This window comes from Spinacia oleracea, chromosome 6, assembly GCF_020520425.1.
Source record: "Spinacia oleracea cultivar Varoflay chromosome 6, BTI_SOV_V1, whole genome shotgun sequence".
In the NCBI taxonomy this organism is placed as follows: Eukaryota; Viridiplantae; Streptophyta; class Magnoliopsida; order Caryophyllales; family Amaranthaceae; genus Spinacia; species Spinacia oleracea.
In genome coordinates this window covers 149,109,658-149,131,063 of record NC_079492.1, presented here as the reverse complement: position 1 = coordinate 149,131,063, position 21,406 = coordinate 149,109,658, and the positions used below count along the sequence as shown (strand labels likewise).

At 36.4% G+C, this 21,406-nt stretch overlaps 3 protein-coding genes and 2 non-coding genes across 5 annotated transcripts; 3 read left to right on the top strand and 2 right to left on the bottom strand.

Moving 5' to 3' along the window:
• The first annotated feature begins 4 nt into the window (after positions 1–4).
• Positions 5–4,873, top strand: LOC110790801 (uncharacterized). Its single transcript, XM_056830983.1, has 8 exons — positions 5–203; positions 295–384; positions 522–676; positions 2,035–2,155; positions 3,240–3,359; positions 3,527–3,597; positions 3,980–4,219; positions 4,483–4,873. The coding sequence occupies exons 1-7, from the start codon at positions 96–98 to the stop codon at positions 4,209–4,211; spliced, it is 897 nt and encodes a 298-aa protein (XP_056686961.1). The 5' UTR covers positions 5–95; the 3' UTR covers positions 4,212–4,219; positions 4,483–4,873.
• Positions 4,874–5,029: 156 nt separating this feature from the next.
• On the top strand, positions 5,030–7,760 carry LOC110791783 (protein ENHANCED PSEUDOMONAS SUSCEPTIBILITY 1). The gene is made up of 2 exons (XM_021996547.2): positions 5,030–6,085; positions 6,765–7,760. Exons 1-2 carry the CDS (start codon positions 5,515–5,517, stop codon positions 7,568–7,570), a joined length of 1,377 nt encoding a protein of 458 aa, XP_021852239.2. The 5' UTR covers positions 5,030–5,514; the 3' UTR covers positions 7,571–7,760.
• On the bottom strand, positions 7,595–7,666 carry TRNAW-CCA (transfer RNA tryptophan (anticodon CCA)). The gene has a single exon. It is a non-coding gene; the product is annotated as a tRNA-Trp (tRNA).
• Positions 7,761–17,588: 9,828 nt separating the features above from the next.
• On the top strand, positions 17,589–20,208 carry LOC110791798 (uncharacterized acetyltransferase At3g50280). The gene is made up of 2 exons (XM_021996560.2): positions 17,589–18,474; positions 19,524–20,208. Exons 1-2 carry the CDS (start codon positions 17,677–17,679, stop codon positions 20,073–20,075), a joined length of 1,350 nt encoding a protein of 449 aa, XP_021852252.1. The 5' UTR covers positions 17,589–17,676; the 3' UTR covers positions 20,076–20,208.
• On the bottom strand, positions 20,104–20,175 carry TRNAW-CCA (transfer RNA tryptophan (anticodon CCA)). The gene has a single exon. It is a non-coding gene; the product is annotated as a tRNA-Trp (tRNA).
• Positions 20,209–21,406: the final 1,198 nt, after the last annotated feature.

Below are 21,406 nucleotides of genomic sequence, written 5' to 3'. Positions count from 1 at the left end.
GCAACCTTTGCTCCGCATCACTTCTCTGATTAAAACCCCCAACTATCTATTTGGCGGGAAGAAAGAACAAGTCCTGAAATTGGAAGTTGAGAGAGATGAGTTCGCCATCAATGGACGCTACAATACCAGATTTGGTGTGCCAACTCGACACCGTTCAAGGCTTTGTTGATGCTCTCACCTCGGTTCGCTGGAAACGCCACCAGGTCTTCTTCTTCCCCCCTTCCAAAATTTCTCTTCCTTCCAAAAATTAGGGTTTCGTATAATCTCAATCAATCTTCTTCTTCCTCACTCCAGGATGCGGTTGTGGAGTTATCGGAACACGGCGTCGTTCTGATTGTAGAAGACACTGGTTGTCTCCAAGCCAAAGTCTATCTCCAAAAAGAGGTTTCATTTCAACTCTATTTTACTCTATCACCTAATTATTAGAGGAGTTTGGATTAATATTTAGTGTAAAATTTATGGATTTTTATGTGTATGACCTAATTTTAATTTTAGTTTGGATCAATTTCGGATTTTCGCAGTTATTTGTGAATTATGAGTATACTGCTGAAGCACGGCCTCGATTTGGGGTGAGCTTGGGGCTATTAGTCGATTCTTTGAATACGTTCTCGGTTCCGGGACACTCGAGCTTGATTGAGCTTCGGTATCCAGGCCCTGATATGCAGCTTCTACTCAAGTAATTGTCCTGATTGCTTTTGGTATTTATGTAAATTTTAGGATATATTTCCCCTGTGTGGCATTGTAGTCCAAGTTGAATATAATTAGAATCAAACTCTGATATATATGATATCCAGATGGGACTAGTGTATAGAGAAAATGCTATGTTGAATGGTTCTTATAAAACATAGTGATTAGAAGTTTAAGTCAGTAATTGTGGAATAGTATAGAGTCAGAGTTGTCAACTTTTCAAATGTGTATGTCAGGAAGTCAATTGGAACAAATACAATTCGATGGAGGTCAAAGGGAGTATGTGGTTTATTTTTGTTGCCATAATTGTACTTGGGTAGGAGGTGGGTTTTGAGGGAAACCATTGTGGATTTGAACCATATTTTTTCCTTATGAGGGTAGTAGAAATACATTTGATGCTTGTAGGCCTTTTTAGTTGTTATATTTTATCTTTTGTGTAGGATACAAGAATTGAGTGTTTCAAATCAGGCTGGACATAGAATGAAGAAACAACTAGGTTTAGCTTTTGGATCTGCATTATGGTGGTCTGTTTGACCGTGTGTCCGTGTCCCAATTTTGAGTGACATAGGTTGTGGTTTGGAACAGTAATAGACTTTTGGGAAAAGTGTTTAACACTTTTGGCTGAAGCTAATGAAAGCTCAAGAATTTTAAATAGCATCATGGCATGTGAGACTGGTATTAATCCTTTCTATCACATTACTTAAAAGAAGATACTGTTGTTAGTTAGCTATGAAGTGAAGCATGTATAAATGGTGTAAAATTGCGGTGCCTGAGTGTATTATGGGATTAGCGCACAAAAAGTTTCATATTTCTCCCCACATGGTCTTTATTCTTATTTCCCCTTTAAAGAAAACTTTGACCTTCTAATATCTATCTGTTTGAAGATCTTATTAATGGTTACTTTTGTTTTTTCAACATGATCACTCTAAGGCAGTCACCGTTGTTCTTTTGAACTTTGAAACCTCGCGTTGCATCTTAGCTGGTTATCAATACCTTGCTACTAGCTATATCCTACTGGCATTTAGAAAGCTTTTTTGTGGTTGTAATCCTGTCCTTTAGTGTAAGTAACCAGCTATATAAAGTGGCTAGAAATTGAGAAATAAAAGAGCTGAATAAGAAAGGATTGAGCTGTTGCTTGTGAAACAAAAAGGCTTTGTTAGTGGATCAACTGCAATGCTTTCTCATGGTTGATGTTTTTTGCCTATCAGCTTAAAGAGCCCAAAGGCCCCAAACATTGCTTGATATATTCTACCCAAAAAAAAGAGAGAATTCTTGGTACACCAGCATTTCTAAACTGTTCAAACTGTTTCAATTTTTGATCCCTAAGTTTGTATTTTGTTATATCAGGTCTATTGATTCACTGGATGCATGCATTTATGCGGAAATCCGAACAAGAATCCCAGATACTATTTCGTCGGATTTCAATTTTGAACCCGCAGGAACCACCCCTTTAAGCTTCACAGTGAAGGTAATTTCTTGACAAATTGATCTATGGTGAAGATGTGATGTTAGTTGAGACAATGTACCTGTTACAGAATACGATGAAACAAACTTTGATTCAGGCATAAGACTTAAGTAGATAATCTCTCTGAGAATGCTTAGGTTTCTGTATCTTCATTCTTTATTTTCTGTAGTATATTAGAAAACAATGTTGAATTTTACTTTTTGTGCCTTAAATGAAATGGTGTTGGTCAAAGATTCAATGGTTTTTTTGTTAAAGAAACTATGATCAAAAGAAAGAGAACAATAGCTGTATATGCATATCCCCTTGTACATTGCAAGATATATTTGAGCTCCAGAAATGGACATATATTTGCTTGCCTAACTTTGTGATACTACTATTAGATAGGCATAAAAAGGCTTATTTGCTATATATCTATCCCCGTGCTTTCAGATAGATCTTTAAGTGAGATCAACTTGCACCTTTTCTTCTCTGATTCCGATCCTTGGATTGCTGGTCAACTTTCATTAACAACTTCATGTTGCATTGTCCTTTGTGAAAATTCTGATGATCTGGTCTTAAACTTAATGTCCTATATCCATTTGAAGGGCTTTTATGCTTCAGAAAGAAGATTCCAACATAGGTCCTTTGTTTTGACTGTATTATGATTTTTGGACTATAATCGCAGAAGACATGAATATTTGTTTCGGTGGGGGGGGGGGGGGGGGGATGTATATCTTCAGAGAGGTCCTAGTTGAGCCAGTATGCTCTCCCTTATTGGTTCATTAGGGGCGGGAAGGATCTGGTATACAGGGTTGATGTCCTTGTTGAGAATCTTGAATCTTGATCCTCTTTAAGTTCCTATTTGAAAAGCCTGCACTCAACGGACGCCAACCTTGAATTTTCTTAATTGAAGTGTTACTTACCACTCTAGCCACTACATAATCTGGCTAAATCCTAAAGGATCATCTGAATTTTTTATGGAATTAGTATATTGAAGAAATATGATGACTAGGTGCTGAATGCATAACTGACTAACTGTTGACCTTAGATATGTTAAAACATGGTTTTAGAGTCACACATGTATTCTTACCTCAGTGCATTTTTTCAGTCTGCAGCTCTGAAAGAAGCCATTGATGATCTAGAATGGCCTGGGTCAAGTATTAAAATAACTGTACAACCAACACCTCCTTCTGTTACCTTCAGAGGTGAAGGCCATGGTGATCTACAGGTTAGGGTTAAATGGTATTGAGCTTCTTTGATCTTCATGGGTTTGAGGCTTTGCTTTTCTCTTGCTAACAGACATACCTTTACTTGTAGTGTTGAAGGGTTTTTGTTTCGTGATCTTGATCCGTTGTAGTAACAAGTTTGAGTCTTGTCTTGTCTTGTCTTTTGCAGATAGACTTCATGTATTACGCGAACACTGACCTTTTGGCTGCTTTTAGCTGTGACCGGGAAGTGTCTCATCGGTACAGACTGATGTCCTTTCAATTCCTTATTGTTGGTTTTGGCTCCGTTTGGTAGGGCGTAAAACATTTTCATGGAAAACAGTTTTCCTCTATTTTCAATTTTACATTGTTTTGTTTGCAAAGGAGTGTAGAATCATTTTCCCTAGGAGTAAAATTGCTCTCTCAATGATGGAAAACCACTTTCCCTTTCAAACGAAGGGAAAACTGTTTTCCTTCCTTTTCCTAATTTTGGAATTAGGGAAAACTAATTTTGGAATTGTGTTTTCAGTTGTAAATTGTTTTCCATGAAAATCATTTTACACTGAAAATGTTTTACACCCAACCAAACGGAGCCTTAATTTCACTTTTTGAGTCAATGCTGATTGTTAACATTGATAAACAGGTACAAGTATAAATTTCTACGCGCAACAACTTCAAGCATACCGAGCAGTGTAGTAAAAGATAACCGTGGAAGCAAGGTTACTGTAGGAAGAGGAGGGATATTAAAAGTTCAACATCTGGTTTCTGTTGCAAGACCAGCACACTCACACATTGATTCTGCAGGTTATCAGCCACCTAGCAGGATAGCTTACATAGAGTTCTTTGTCAAGCCAGAAGAAGTTGATGACGATTGAGTTTCTAGGTCTGAATTTTAAAATTTTATGTGCAGCAATTTACTTAATTCTTTCCCTTTTTCCATGTTTATAGTGTGTTACAGTAACTTGATCACAGCATCAGTTCAGGTAAGAGCATGTCATAGGAATTATCTGACTGACAGAGATGATTTCTACTGTCTGTAAAAGTTAGGCCAAGGAGTTAGTTGTCCATTTGACTTGACTCCAAGCCCTATCATTGAATATAAGTTTAGAATCACAATTGACAAAAGAATGTTTCGTGTATTTACAGATGGAACTCCATATTCCCCTTTGTGATCAAGTATTTGGGGAAGTGGAGTACCTTCCCATGTTGATGATTCTTGAGAAGAAAGCTTAAAATGAACTAATTGGTCTTCTCCACTTCGTTGTTCAGATATCCATACCGGACTCGAGTATGTGTCTAAATGTGCGACACAACTATTTTCTTGAAAAATTGCAGTATTTAGTGTCCAAGTGTCGAGAATCTGATGCGGGTATTTAAGAGATAATAAAGTTGTATATATATGGCCGTTAAACAAAAAAAAGTATACATGCAAATGAAAGGTTGTCATGACAAAAGTGGTTCAATGATTTTGTTTTAAACAAGTTTAATTACAGTTAAAACTAGGTCTTTTAGGAGTTCAGTTTTTTGTGGCAGAAACTTAGATGTTACAAATTAAATCATTTTAGCCCCTCAAATTTGTTTGGTACTAATTGCTACTAGTAATTTTCTATTACTAAGATAATTTTTCTAAGTTATAAGGTGAGTTTCACATATTTCTATCAAGTTCGCTTGGTTTAGAAGCTATGTACGTAGTAGTAGTTAGTGACAATCAATTTGTTAAATTCTCATTTTTTATTCTTCTTAAGTACTATTTAGAATTTCTTGCCTTTACAAATAAAATAAGTTTAAAAAAAATACGATAAAATAATTTATTTTCAGTAGGAAAGCAGACGAATCAAACATGGCCTTAATTTCGACTAATGTCATACACACATCGTGATAAAGCGATAACGCAATCCACCGCCCTTCATCCGTATGTCTCTATAGTGAGTACTACGTAGTTATTGATTTTTCAAAGTCTACCTTTTTCTTTAAAGCAATTCCCTTCCCACTTATAAGTCTTACAGAGTACGAAATACTAATAATGTCTTAGTCTAGTGATTAAAATTGAGGGTGATCAGTGTATGAGAGATCTCAATTTCAAAACCCCTGTCGGCCTCACGCCTAAATGGTAACCAATCTACATTTTTCAATCCTCCAATCAATCTAAAGTTAAGCTAACCAAATATCTATCAGAAAATGAACTCAGAAACAACAATGAAACAAATCTCAGAATGCTTCATCAAGCCAAAATATGAACCAAATGAAGCCAATAAACCTTACTACTTATCCCCCATGGATCTAGCTATGCTATCTATGCATTACATCCAAAAAGGTCTTCTATTCAAAAAGCCATCAAAACTTAATCATGATCAAGAATTCTCCATCCACAAACTTAAAGAATCCCTTTCTCTAACCCTCGTTCATTTCTATCCACTAGCCGGTCAATTCGTTACACAGGTGGATGACGACCATAGCCTTATTTTCATCGACTGCAACAAGGGCCCTGGTGCGAGGTTTATTCACTCTACGTTAGACATGACCATATCTGACATACTTTCTCCAACCTATGTTCCTGTTGTGGTTCATTCATTTTTTGACCATGACAGGGCTGTTAGCCATGATGCTCATTCTATGTCTTTGCTTACGGTTAAAGTTACTGAGCTTATTGATGGGGTTTTCATTGGCTGCTCAATTAACCATGCGGTTGTAGATGGGACCTCTTTCTGGCATTTTTGGAACGTGTGGTCCGAGATTCATACATCAATGGGTAAGGATTTTGTTAGAATATGCCTTGAATCAGTTAAGCCACTTACTGTAACGTCCCAGCACGGGTTGTATTCTGAAATATTTATGTACTCCTCGAGATTAAAGATGGTCGTGGGTCGGGCCGGGTCATGCCAGGCTTCGGGGGCGAGCCCACATGGCATGGGCCTAACCGGGCCATGCCCATGACAGGGCAACATTGTATCGTGTCGGGCCAGGCCAAAAAGTTCAAAACAAGGCCCAGACCCGTCCAGAGCCCACGGGCTTTCGTGTCGGACTGGGTCGGCCCGTCGTGCTTAAGCTAATTTTACTAAATTTAGCGTGTTTTCGTGCCAGGCCGAGTCATGCCTTGACTTAGCTTGCGTGCTTTTCCATAAAATTAAGGCACAGGCCCGACCCACGACTTCGTGCCCGTGCCCGTGCCGGGCCGGGCTTTTTTCGTGCTCGGACCGGGCCTCGAGCCAGCCTGGCCCACAGCCATCTTTACTCGAGATCTATAAAAAATATCTCTCTTCTTCCTGTGGACCTGACTTACAAATTCAATAAAACATTCTTTTCCTCTGCCGGTAAACATAGTTAACACACATTATTAGTTAACCACGTCAAATCTTTGTGTTTCTTTTTTCACATTATTTATAATCTTTCTTTCTTCTTTATGACATTTATTTCTTCTGTTATAACAGATTTAGTCGAACAACTGCCTCTATCGCGGATGCCAGTCCATGAAGGTTGGTTTCCTGAAGGGTATGATCCACCTAGTCGCCTTCCTTTCTCACAACCAGATGAATTTGTTAGCCGATACGAACCACCTCAACTAAAAGAGAGGTTTTTCCATTTCTCGTCCGGGTCCATGGCAAGACTAAAAGCTAAAGCAAACGAAGAAAACAACAACAACAACAACAACAACAACAACAACAACAACAACAAGATATCTTCCTTTCAGGCCTTATCTGCACTATGTTGGCGAGCAATCATTCGAGCAAACAACCTACCAAAACATCATCCCACAAGTTGCAAACTAGCAACCAACAACAGACACAGGCTAACTCCACCTCTATCCCAACATTATTTTGGTAACTGCGTTAGCGTAATCAACACAACAACAACAGCTAGTGAACTACTCGAACACAGCTTGGGATTGACAGCAGAATCACTGCATCAGACAGTAGTTAACCACGACGATAAATCAGTGCGCGATTTCTTTAATAATTGGATGAAATCTCCCATTGTTTACCAGCTTAATAAGCTGTTTGATGATTACAGTGTGGTTATGTCAAGCTCGCCAAGATTTGACATGTATGGAAACGAATTTGGGTTCGGAAAAGCAGTAGCTGTACGGAGTGGGTATGCGAATAAGTCTGTAGGGTCGGTGATTTCGTACGAAGGATATGAAGGTGGAGGAAGTGTGGATTTGGAGATATGTTTGAGTTCTGGTTTGATGGAAGCTCTTGAATCGGATGAGGAGTTCATGGGTTTTGTACTAAATTAATTGAGAAAGCTAAACCAAAAAAATTGAACCTGACGTGAATCGAACACGCAACCTTCTGATCTGGAGTCAGACGCGCTACCATTGCGCCACAGATCCTTATTGTTATTACTCTTTGTTAAATTGTCAAGACTAATCCACTTTTGTTTGAAATACTGTATATATTTGTTGAATACAAATTCCATATTTACAAGTGATTTACATTAAATAAATATTTTACATCGTAATAAAGTTACCTCAATATATGTAAAAGTTATGTGTTATTTTGTGATAATTTTTTTCATTTAAATAAAATAATTCCTTTAAAATCACTAATGTACAAAGGTAACTATTAAACATTTTAAAATGTTTATCTATCAACTTTTTTTTCAGAATATAAAATTTAATAAAAACATACGAAGTATTAAAAGTCACAAAAAAATGGGTAAAATTTACAAAGACTGGGTAAAATTTATCCCGTTGTAATTTATTATACACCTTATACATGCAAGACCTTTTGCTTGTTGAAAGGTGATTCTATTTATGTTTGGATTTTATATCATATATTCATTCTTATTAACTAATTGAATATGAAAGTAAGGGTAATTTCGACTATTTAGGTGGACAACAACTCTCTTGAGTGTTAGTTTATCACATGGAGATGTATTGATCAAGTACTTATCAAAGCTGATGGTAAGTCCGTCGTATATAAGATTACATTTCTAACACTATCCTTCAAATTTTCCTTGTTTTAGGGCTTGTTAGCCATGATATTTCTAACCTAAATAAACTGGTTTTTATGGTTTTAAAAGGGAAGCTTTAGAGTTATTAATAAAATACACAAAAAACATTATTCTGAGCCATTTATGAATACCTAATTCGTGCTATTTGAGAGAAAATCAAGGCTAATTACCGTGTAAAATCTGGAGGGACAACATTAATTTTCAATTATAATAGAGTCAAATTTTACTTTTAAATCAGTGTTGTTTAACACGTCACAACTTCACATATACATCGAATATTCGATCAACATTTACTTGCCATTTCCTTGTCAAACCCATGAATAACTCCGAGCAAGCAAGAGTGGCCTGGGTGCTTGATGGGTTTGAGTTTAAGCAATGAGGCTGTGAAATCTTCCTATGGGCCTTTGTTCCACTTGTTCTGCCTTGGAGAGAATCTTTTCCGTGGGCCTTGGAAGCAGCATTACTCTTGCAGCAGATTCACAGTAGCTGTCTAATTGGTGTACATATATATACCTTGTTAATAGTGGAGATGGTTAACAAGGCAGGTTGAGTGGATTTGGTGGGTCGTGGGTCGAGATAGTTGACACACAAGCCACCTCAATGAAAGTCAGAGTGGATCCAGTCGTGGTTTTTGTCGGAAAAAATGAACACATACGTGATGAGTCGTGGATTACACGGGTTATGGTAGGTAATGCGGGTGGAGTGGGATGGGTTTGGTGGGCTACGACATGTTTTGGGGGCCTGATGTGACTACAATGGGCCAGTTGGATTTGGTGGGTTTAGAGTAGTTTTAGGAGTTGATGTGGGTCAGATGGGTTTGGACGATTACTTAGGCGTTAAAAGTTACAAAATACGAACTCAAATGAAATAAATTTTATGTATTGAAATAATCACATAAATGTAGTTAATGTATTTAAACAATAAATTTAAAGTTTATTAGCATTTTAAACAAACATAATATTTTACATTAGGAACGGGTCTGGTGGGTCACAGGGTTAGGTGGGTTGGATTTGTGTGTTAGATGGGTTGTATCTTGTAGGTAGCGTTGGGTGGGTCCGGCCGGGTGTGCCATCAGTGGATTTTGTCGAGTTTCGATGGTGTGGGTCAAAATGGGTTGTGTTGGAAAAACTCGACTCACCACACATCAAAAAAAATCCAAGTTGGGCAGGTTATGTCATTGGTCATAAATGGATCCGATAAACATGACCGACTACAAGTTGTGTCAGACTGATAGTGTGACTGACTCAGACCCGATCCACTGACCATCTCTACTTATTAGGTATTTTTACATATCCGCGTATATCCTCTATGAGGTTTAGCACCAAATGGATTAAGATGAATACAAATTTTGGCGGTCGGGAATTAATCAATTTCTTGTAGTGAAAATACTTACATGTACATATGGCTACATCCATACAGTTGTACTAAGGCTGTTAGAGACTTAGAGCAGCATACTTTTCCACTTTCATTTGATAGTCATCTCTAGCTTCTTTCAGGGGCCGTTTGTTTCGCATGTTTTTGGAATGGGCAAAACACATACCTTGTCCAACGCCAAAAGGTCATAACAGACGCAAAGAACTGGAATCAAATGAATGTGCGAAAACTCAAGCATAGTCACGTTATCCTCATCGATTTTCTTTCTTCTCCTGTTATCGTCAAAAAGATGTATCAAATCTGCCAAACTCGGTCACCATAATAATTAATTAAAGGGAATTGAACTAGAGATGATTATCAAATGAAAGTGGAAACACGTTACGCACGTAATATCATCGGATATATGATAGCGAAAATGATAAAGGTCGCAACATGCGACATTTAAGTCGTGTTACAGCAATGGCATGGCATGCTTAACAGCTTAAGTGTCATAATTTAAATTAGAAATTAAAATATTTAACTTATATAACCTATTATACATGCTTCATAAAAAAAAGTAGGAGAATCTTAAAACTCTACTTTTTTTTCCTTATTTACATCGATTACCTTATTTACATATTTTCATAGTAAAAATATTGCATTGGTAGTAAAAATAGTCCGATGACGCATAGCCTACGTGACGCTTATATGTACCAATTAAACTCCGACACGTAAGATTGCGACAAACTAAATGTATCGCAACTTGCGACCTTTATCATCACCCGATCATACGATAGAGATTATGTTGAAAAGTAGCTGATCCAACAGCTAGCATTGGTACAACTCGATCTTTGGATGTAGCCATACATGATACATGTATGTAAGTATTAATATTTTATATTCATTTTAATCCATTTGGTACTAAAGCCCTTACATATATAAATGCTTCATCTAATACCCAGAATTCAACTTAACTCAACTCATCTCATCTCATCTCATCTCATCATCATAATTCAAAACCATAACCTCAAACTTGTGAAGAAAGAAGCTAGCCAAAAATGGGTCAGTTCACCACAAAGCGTTTTGTGCTCATATCCAGTGGCGGATCCAGTGTATAGGAAGTGGGGTCACTTGACCCCACTTGGTCAAAAAAATTTGCATAATTTTAGTTAATTTTCGACTAATTCGTTTTAAAAAGTACTCCCTCCGTCCCGGAATACTTGACCTGTTTTCCTTATCGGGTCGTCCCTTAATACTTGACCTGTTTCTAAAAATGGAAATATTATAACAATATTATATTATTTCTCACTCCACCCCTATTAACCCACCTACCCCCTACTCCATACAAAAAATAATCACAAATTCTTATTTACAAGGGTTGTACAATAAATATTGTACACCGAAGTAAAAGTTAACTCAAAATGCTTAAAAGTTAAGGTTATATATGTAAAAGTTATCTTTTTTTAGTGATAAATTTTTTCATTTTAATCAAACTTATTTCTTCAAAATCACTAATAATGTATAAAATTAATCATTTAACCCTTTAAAATGTTTATCTATCACCTTTTTTTTTACTAATATAAAAGTTAATCAAAACTAAGTTAAAGTTACAAAAAAATGGGTAAAAGTTATCTTAATGCACAATAAATTTATTGTACACCTTGTACGCGCAAGACCTTTTGAAAAATAATTAAAAATTCAACCCCTACTCTCCCCCAACCCCACCCCTTTACAAATTTCCCACTTACTACATTAAAATAATACCCCACTATCAACTACTACCTATTAAATTAAATAAGTCAATTCAAGTCCCTTAAACTCTGTGCCGGTCAAACCGGGTCGAGTATTCCGGGACGGAGGGAGTACCTAATTTAATTAATTTTTCATTAATTTTGTAATAGTGACCCCACTTAGTACTATTTCTAGATCCGCCACTGCTCATATCAATGGCTATTCTCGTCATGTTCTTTTCTGTCTCTGCTGCTCGCCTTGTAACGGTCGATCGACTGTTGAATATTGGTCTTTCTGTAAAAGCGCTTAACGAGGAACAGAAGGATATAAAGAACAAACATTAGAAGACAACCTTGAGTGTACGTAATAATATTGCTCATCATTTTTCTTTTACAAACATTATAAAACCTGGCCTTATGACTTATGTTATGGCCGTTCATTCAGCTGGTTTGATTTGCATCCTTTAAATTTAAGTACATGATGATGTGCCTTGTGATTTACTTATATTGGAGTATACAAAAATTCTACTCGTAATATATATATAGTCGTCGACTATGATAGTTCAACTGTTCATTTGTAACGTGCATCATCTGACAATTATTACTCCCATATCTTGGACATGTTTCCCCCGAGGTTGGAGAGGCGGCATGCTGTGATGTGTGAGCAAACACATTACATCGCCAAACATGCACCATCAATACCTAGCATTTAAAAAAGAAAACCAGCTTCATTTTAAGGACACGTAAGCAACACCATTTTGAAGACATGTGGCGGACACATAATCATTACCACTTAGACGACACGTGGCCAATAATACATAATTAATTCTTCATTTAATACATAATAATAAATCACCTCAACATTTCATCATTTCCTTTCCAATTTTAGTTTAACCGTTTGTCCGTTTAGAACAATTTAATTAGAGACATTGATTAATACATTGGCAGTTACTCCGTCCGTATTTATTTAAGAGATACACTTGGTCGGGTACGGATATTAAGAAAAAAGAATGGAATGAAATAAAGTAATAAAACAAGTGGGGTTGAGTAGATATTTTAATAAGTAAAACAAGTGGGGACCATGTCATTTTAGAGGATGGGGGGTGGGGGTGGGGTGTAAATAGATTATTTAATTAGATGGTGGGGTTGATAAGTTACTAAAAATGGCAAGTGTATCTCTTAAATAAATACGATCGGAAAAGGCAAGTGTATCCCTTAAATAAATACAGAGGGAGTATGTTGAATCAAGAATGAGAAACATTTCAAATGATTATAATTCTCGAGTGAATTTGACTATTTATTAAACCTACATGTTTACAATTTTAATAGACCGACATTCCTCCTTGACTTATTTTGCTAAATTTCTCAATTCTGAAGAATTTTACTATTTTCCTACAGGTGGGTGGAAGTTAAAATTATTTTATGAACTTCTAATTCATGCCCACCCCATTGTTTTCTAGATTTTTTTTCTTCTAATGAGGTTGTTATTAGTTAATGTTATCATTATATTCATTTTTTTTAGCCCATTTAAATCAACGGTGCATCTTCTTTGCATCTTGTTTCTTTTAAAAAGAGTACAAAAGAGTATCATTTCGTTAAACAGAGTACAATTTCATTAAAAAGATCGAGTACCATTTCATTAAAAACAAAGTAAAATTTCGATTAAAACATGTATCATTTCGATAAAAAAAACATGTACCATTTCATTGGATTTTTTTGTTGTTACGTTTTTACAAAAACATAACAGACCGGGATTTTTACTTCCTCTGTTCCCTCATCAATAAATAGATTCTTACCCAGTGTTGAAAAATAAAGAGAATGTTATTTTATTTTATTTTTATGCAGAAGAATGAGCAACTATTTATATCTCATAATTTAAAGTAGTATCAATGTTTCCCCTCTCGGCAGAGGAATTAGTTACAACAGGTTGACAATCAATAAAACCAGAGCCAAGCTCAATGTCCTGTTTCATCAGTTTAATACAAAATAATATCAGTTTGATTTATGTGTTCCTTTTTCCTCCTTGGTTAGTGCATCTGCTAGTTTGTTAGCTTCCCTTCCTTCAAAAGTCAGAATCATATCTTCTTGTTGCCAAAGGCGCTGCCTGCATTTGTTTAGTAGATTAGTTAGCCTCGTCTGGTAATTATTCTGATGTTGTATTTCCTCTAAAGCTAGTTTGCAGTCTGTAGCTATAATGCATTTCGTCCACCGTTTGTTCTTGACCCATTCCAGTGCCTTTAACATCAGCCTGTAAAGCTGATTGGCAGTATCCCTTCCATGTTATTGCTTCCTTCCATTGGCATGTATGATCCCTGCAAATGGTTGCACATCAATCCAGTTTCCTTTGACAGAGCATCAAATGAAGCATCACAGTTAACTTTTAAGAAAAATACACTTGGTTTCTCCCATGATACAGTTGGAGTGGGCTTTAAGATCCCTGGAGATTGATTCTGGGTGTAGAACCATTCAGTGGCAGCCCATTACCTATATGCAGTGATTGGTTAAATGGTGGATTGGTTGGTTCTGTTTTTCAAAAACCCAAAAATTTCTTCTTTTCCAAATATCCCAGACAACAAAACAGAACACCACACTCCAAGGAATATGATGAATGGAATTGTGTCTAGACTTTACATTTACAATGAACCAAGATTGGATATCATAGAAGGTTTGAGAAGGGGGGGGGGGAAAGCTTATCCCACACTTGGAGGGCTCTAGGGCAGGTCCTAAACAGATGATCATTGGTCTCCATCTCTCCTAGGCAGAACGGGCAGAAAGGTGACTTGTTCAAGATGATTTTGGACAGGTTCTGATTGTTTGGTAATCTATTCCACATTAGTTGCCACAAAAAACAATTTCATTTTTGGATGACCAGGAGAGTTCCAAATAGTTTTCCAAGTAGGTAAACAAGAATGGGTCGCAAATTGGTCTAAAGGATCTACAATACAAGCCTTATAATTAGCTTGCTTTGAATCAAATTTCCCTTTTGCATACCAGTTGGAGAAAATTCTATCAGGCAAATTGGAAAGCTTTATGGCCTTAATTCTATTTTGGATGCATGTAGATGTAGGAAAGGAAAACCCTATAAGCTCCTCTAGATTGGAAGGTTGGTAGAAGGAGGATAGGTTCATACCATACTGATTTTGCTTTATAGGATCAATGAAGATGCTTCTAAGGGTATCGCTCCCTAACCATCTATCCTCCCATAGGTTTATATCCATCCCATTACCCACTTCCCAGTTCAAACTCCTACTGTATAGATCCAATCCCACCCCAATTCCCTTCTAAAGGTGGGAACCCTTTTTAAAACTAACAGGTTGCAGCTTATTCCTACAATACTTTTCATACATTAGCTCTGCAGCCCAATTAGTCCTATATATTTTCAAGTTTCCAGCACAACCTAGCAAGGCCTATCAAGTTTAAGTCTCTATTTTTGGTGAACCCGACCTAGACCCCCTTCTAACTTTTGTCTACACATTTTCTCCCATGAAATCCAAGAGATTTTCCTATTTCCTTCCTTCTCTCCCCAATAGAATTTAGAGCATAAAGAGGCTAGATTGTTGGAAATGCTAGTAGGGAACAACATAGAGCATAAAGAGAATGTTTAACTTTTAAGGTTTTCTAGTAGATTTTGGAGAATCCTAGGTTTAGGATACTCTTCTCTATTCTTTCACTTTATTTTATTGATTTTAAAGTTTTTTTTTAGGAAACTCCGAGGGAATCATATTTAATGTTTGAAGCATTTTTATTATAAACTAGTGTGTGGTCCTGGTGTTGCCCCGTGTTTTGACTTTTATTTCGGATTTTTTTTTAAATATGTGCACATAAAGATGGTGTTGTCATCGAATTACGGTGGTAACACAAGATTAACGGCCAATAACAACCTTCCCAATCTGAAACCCGCCTCCAAAAATCAAAACAAAGTCGGATCATTTTCTTCATCATTAGTTGATTTTGTTACTCAAACTCCATTAATGTTCCCCATTTACTCATTATTAATTACACTCTATTACACTTAGCTTTTTGTTTCTGAGGCTTAAGTTCGGAAAGTAATAATTGTATATTTATGAATTAGGTAATCATTCTTTTGCATTCACTTTTATTCAATTTATTATTTATTGTAAAAAGAATATACATGTTTGTATGGAAAAATACACTAGGCAAAAATTTAGGAATGGAGGAGTAACTTTATGAAGTTCAATGTCAAAAAAAAATTAAAAAAATGAAGTTTTATCTGGTTGTGGAAATTTTTGACCGCACAATAATCAGCTAGACAAACAAGCTAATATCAACCGCTAATCAAAACTGTTAATACAATCCGTTACCGCTAACAGCTAACCACTACTTGTCAAAAAGGCCCATATTTTCATATGTGATATAACGAAATAATATATTTAAAAGCCCACCTATTTTCGTTCGTTCCAGCCCATGTACGAAAGGGAGTAGGTAAGTCATTTTTAACATAGCCCTGGTTGTTAAAAAAATACACAAAACATTTTTCTATTCTTCTGTCTTTTAGTTTTCTAAAACCATTGTGCCGAGCCACTTTTGAGTTCCTAATTCATGTTATTTGAGTGAAAATCAAGACCAATTACAGTGTAAAATCTTGAGGGACAGAATCAATTTCAGATTGCACTATAATAAGGTTGTAATTTACTTTAAAGTCAGCGTTGTTCAACACGTCACAACTTCACGTATACATCAAATATTCGATTAACATTTACTTAACCATTTTCTTGTCAAACCCCATAAATAACTCCAACCAAGCAAGAGTGGCCTAGGTGCTTGATGGGTTTGAGTTTAAGCAATGGGTATTGGCTGTGAATTGTTCCCATGGGCCTTTGTTCCACTTTGTTCATTCTTTTCCAATGGGCCTTTGATCTACTTTGTTCATTCTTTTCCAATGGGCCTTTGTTCCACTTTGTTCATTCTTTTCCAATGGGCCTTTGTTCTACTTTGTTCATTCTTTTCCAATGGGCCTTTGTTCCACTTTGTTCAGCCTTTTCCAATGGGCCTTGGAAGCAGCACTCTAGCAGCAGATTCACAGTAGCTGTCGGATTGGTGCCCGTGTCGGTTTTGTCCTGTCTAACCGGGGACAATTTGGTTTTTGGTCATGTGGGATATGTGAGACCGACCATATCCATACGAAATTTAATGCAAATTGAGCACTTGTCCCTTTTGTTTGCTACTCCCTCCGTATTTATTTAAATGATATACTTGGTCGGACAAGAATCTTAAAAAAAAGAATTGAATGAAATAAAGTAATAAAATAAGTGGAGTTTGATAGATATTTTAATAAGTAAAACAAATGGGGACCATATCACTTGAGGAGGTGGGGGTGGGGTGGGAGGTAGATAAATTATTTAATTAGATGGTGGAGTTGATAAGTTACTAAAAATGACAAGTGTATCTCTTAAATAAATACGGTCTAAAAACACAAGTTTATCCCTTAAATAAATACAGAGGGAGTATATTTCACTTTTTAAACTCTCTCGTATGTACTTCCTCCGTCCCATAGCTTTCGTGTTGTCGATTGCTATATTAATTAGCTATTTTTAATAGGGAATGAAAATTGATGTTTACCCTCTAATATTATGATGATGATGATTGATAAGGACTTTAGCAGCTTCCGACTAATATAGTAATATCACACGCACATCCTTTTAAATCAGTGATAAGTCTATCTCACTCACTCCGTTTTAAATATTAGATATATTTTAAATTTTTTAAAAATTAGATATTCCCTTCGTCCCGGAATACTTGACCTGTTTTCTTTATTGGGTCGTCCCTTAATACTTGACCTGTTTCTATAAATGGAAATATTCTAACAATATTATATTATTTCTCACTCCACCCCTATTAACCCAACTACCCCCTACTCCATACAAAAAATAATTAAAAATTCAACCCCTACTCTTCCCCAACCCAACCTCTTAACCCACCTCCCACTAACTACATTAAAATAATATCCTACTGTCAACTACTACCTATTAAATTAAATAAGTCAATTCAAGTCCCTTAAACTCTGTGCCGGTCAAACCGGATCGAGTATTCCGTAACAGAGAGAGTATATTTTAATTTTTTTCTCTCGTTTTAACTTAATATTTAAATGTAAATATCTCCAATTATGTGGGTTAAAAAAAAAAGTTTGGTATTGTTAAACTACACCCTGAAACGAAAAAAACAAAGTATAAGTAATCATTTATTATTAGTAAACGTTTACAAATAAATCAAACACATTTTCAATCCAGCAATAATCCTTCCATCAATCCCAAACTCCATTAATTAGCAGACCAAAAATCAGAAAATGAGCTCAAAAACTATCAAACAAATATCAGAAAGCTTCATCAACCCAAAAATTGAAGTAAATGAAACCAAACAACCTTACCACTTATCCCCCATGGATCTATACATGATCTCTATGCATTACATCCAAAAGGGTCTTTTATTCAAAAAACCATCATCAAACTTTGATATCACCAAACTTGTTCACCACCTTAAAGAATCCCTTTCTCTCACCCTGGTCCATTTCTATCCACTCGCCGGTCAACTATCTACGAAACTAAATGACGACCGACAAAGCCTGGTTTTCGTCGAGTGCAACAAGGGTCCGGGAGCAAGGTTCATCCATGGTTCAGTCGATATGACCATTTCTGACATACTTTCACCAACCTATGTTCCTGTTGTGGTTCAATCGTTTTTTGACCATCACAGGGCGGTTAACCATGATGGTCATTCTATGTCTTTGGTTACGGTTAAAGTGACTGAGCTTATTGATGGGGTTTTCATCGGATGTTCCGTGAATCATGCTGTCGTCGATGGTACATCTTTCTGGCATTTTTGGAATATGTGGTCCGAGATTCATAGTTCAAACTATGAGGAAGTACCTTTGTCGCGTATGCCCATCCATAAACGTTGGTTTCCTGAAGGGTATGGTCCGCAAATTCTACTTCCGTTTGCACAAGTAGATGAATTTGTTAGCCGATATGAAGCACCTCAGATTCGGGAGAGGTTCTTCCATTTCTCGGCCGAGTCCATGGCAAGACTAAAAGATAAAGCAAATGAGGATAATAACAATAACACCAACAAAGTATCTTCCTTTCAGGTAGGGATGTCACTTGGGCTAACTTCATCCGTATCCACCCGTTTATCAATCCGTTATCCACGGAAGAAACGGGTGGATCGGGTGAACACGGATGCATGTTTTATTTTTAAAAATTGCATCAACACTAACATATAGCCATTTATATTCAAGAAAATAAAAATGAGGGTCAACACCCGTTTTTATTTGAAACAGGTGGATACGGATAGAGCCAAATATAATAATATATAGCATCATTTCTATTTGAAATGAGTCCATTTATAAGCATCATTTCTATTTGAAATGAGTCCATTTATAAGCATCTTTATTTTTATTTTATTTTTGAGTGGAAAAGTCTCATTTCTATTTGAAACGGGTGGATCGGATGAATAATAGATTGCATCAACTTACATATAGCCACTTCCATTTATATGGCCTCATTTCTTTTTAAAACGGGTGGATCGGGTGAATAACGGATTGCATCAACTCTAACCTGTAGCCAGTTTCATCAATACTCCCTCTGTCCCTTAATACTCGCACCGCTTTCCTTTTCGGGTCGTCCCTTAATACTTGCATCGCTTCTATAAATGGAAATTTTCACCAATATTATATTATTTCTCACATTTACCTACTTACCCACCTACACCCCTACTTCCTATAAAAAAATCATTTAAAAATTCACACTCTCACTTACCACTCTCCATCCCTTACACATTTCTCACTAACAATATTAAAAAAATACTCAACTATCAACTAACACCTATTAATTTAATAAGTCAATTCAAGTGTCTTAAACTCCGAAACCGGTGCGAGTATTAAGGGACTGAAGGAGTAATAAGTTATTTTGTATTAAACAATAACAACAAATGCTTGAATATAAATAATATTTTTTAAAAATTTGAGTTAAAAGTATTATATTAAACAGATGGAGCGAAGGGTCACCGGCATCCGACCCTATTCTTCACCCGCATATTATTTATTTAGTTCGGGTATCCATTCATTTAATGGTTGCAGGTGGATCGGATAAATGAATAAGGAGTATCTATCTAATATATTGTCATCCCTGCTTTCAGGCCTTGTCTGCACTCTGCTGGCGAGCAATCGTTCGAGCAAACCACCTACCAAAACATCAACTCACAAGCTGCAAATTAGCAACAAACAACAGACACAGGCTAAATCCACCTCTATCACAACATTATTTTGGTAATTGCATTGGCGTAATCAATACAACCACAACAGCTGGTGAACTACTTGAACATAATCTGGGTTGGGCTGCATCATTGTTGCACCATACAGTGGTGAACCACAACGATAAATCAGTTCGCGATTTCTTTAACAAATGGATGAAATCTCCTGTTGTTTACCAGCCAAATAAACAGCTTGATTGTTACAGTGTGAGGATGACGAGTTCGCCAAGATTTGACATGTATGGAAATGAATTTGGACTCGGAAAAGCAGTAGCTGTTCGAAGTGGGAATGCAAATAAATTGGTGGGGTCGGTGATTTCGTATGAAGGATGTGAAGGTGGAGGAAGTTTAGATTTGGAAATATGTTTGAGTTCTGGTTTGATGGAAGCTCTTGAATTAGATGAGGAGTTTATGGGTGTTGTTGAATTAAAGAAATAATGATAAAAAAAAATGATGTACAGGAAATTGAACCTGACGTGAATCGAACACGCAACCTTCTGATCTGGAGTCAGACGCGCTACCATTGCGCCACAGATCCTGTTTGTAATAATATTGGTTAAATGCTCACCAAGTAGCAAAAGCTTTCTTTTCTTTCTTTTTTTTTTTTTGTTAAAAATCTATTTGTTGAGAAAATGAGAGGTGATGCCCATTGTTAACTACTTTTACGTGGGTGTTCATCGGTCCAAACCGGACCGGACCGGACCGAACCGACCCGGATTGAACCGAAGATCGAAATTATGATAATTCAAGACCCGAAAATCGGACCGATTATGCTTGGACCGAACTCAGACCGGACCAAAAAAAGCGGTCCAAAACCCGAACCGGATCGATTTGGACCGGTTGTAGACCTATTTCTATATATTATTTATTTATTATAAAAATTGTGATAAAAAATATAATAAAACTATTTGTTTGAGGCCTTTCTTGGAAGCTAGTATAGAATAAAATATATTATAGTAATATTTACGACATATTAAAGGAGAGAACTAAATTTGTAAATAGGTTATATTATATTTTATTAAGGAAAATCGGTCCGGTCCAAAATCGGATTTTGAACCGGACCGGACCGGACCAAAGGGTAAGGATTAGGGATGGTAATGGGTCCAAGATCCGACCCAGATCCGGTTGGACCCGGTCCTTTTTAAGGGTCTGGGTTCAAAAAAATTAGGCCTTGTGGATCTGGGGCGGATCTGGATCTTTGTTCAATGGGGCGGGTTTGAATCATGATCCAAGAATTAAAGATCCAGATCGATCCGGTCCAGATCCGACCCACAGACCCATATATATAATTTTTTAAAATAATTATTAAGATTTAAACATAATTCAATATTTGCGTGTTAAACTTTATTCAGTTCTTATGAGACTAAACTATTTAAAAATTGTTTGACGTGACATATAAATAATAATATTAGAAACTTTAATACTTAATGTATTACAAGGCTAATATGATTTTTTTTTCCTAAACAAAATTAACGAATATTCCATATTTAGTGGTTTTATTAAAGCAACGTTACGTTTACATATAAAAAATGGGCGAAAAAATTACGTTATATAAGAAAAATGAGGGACAATTTTTATGGAAAACAAATACGCTTAGACCCAGATCCGACCCTAGACCCATTAGACCCAGTGGATCTGGGTCTAGATCTGATTTTTTAAGACCCAACGGATCTGGGTCGGATCTGGATCCACCTCTTAAAAAGCGGGTATGGGTCTAGATCCTGTCGGACCTGGTCCAGATCCGACCCATTGCCATCCCTAGTAAGGAT

Coding starts and splice junctions, on each gene's coding strand:
- LOC110791783 (XM_021996547.2), top strand. CDS start 5,515: ATGAACTCAGAAACAACAATGAAACAAATCTCAGAATGCTTCATCAAG. Junction 6,086..6,764: donor CGAGATTCATACATCAATGG/GTAAGGATTTTG, acceptor CTGTTATAACAG/ATTTAGTCGAACAACTGCCT.
- LOC110790801 (XM_056830983.1), top strand. CDS start 96: ATGAGTTCGCCATCAATGGACGCTACAATACCAGATTTGGTGTGCCAA. Junction 204..294: donor TTCGCTGGAAACGCCACCAG/GTCTTCTTCTTC, acceptor TCCTCACTCCAG/GATGCGGTTGTGGAGTTATC. Junction 3,360..3,526: donor AAGGCCATGGTGATCTACAG/GTTAGGGTTAAA, acceptor TGTCTTTTGCAG/ATAGACTTCATGTATTACGC.
- LOC110791798 (XM_021996560.2), top strand. CDS start 17,677: ATGAGCTCAAAAACTATCAAACAAATATCAGAAAGCTTCATCAACCCA. Junction 18,475..19,523: donor ACAAAGTATCTTCCTTTCAG/GTAGGGATGTCA, acceptor CCCTGCTTTCAG/GCCTTGTCTGCACTCTGCTG.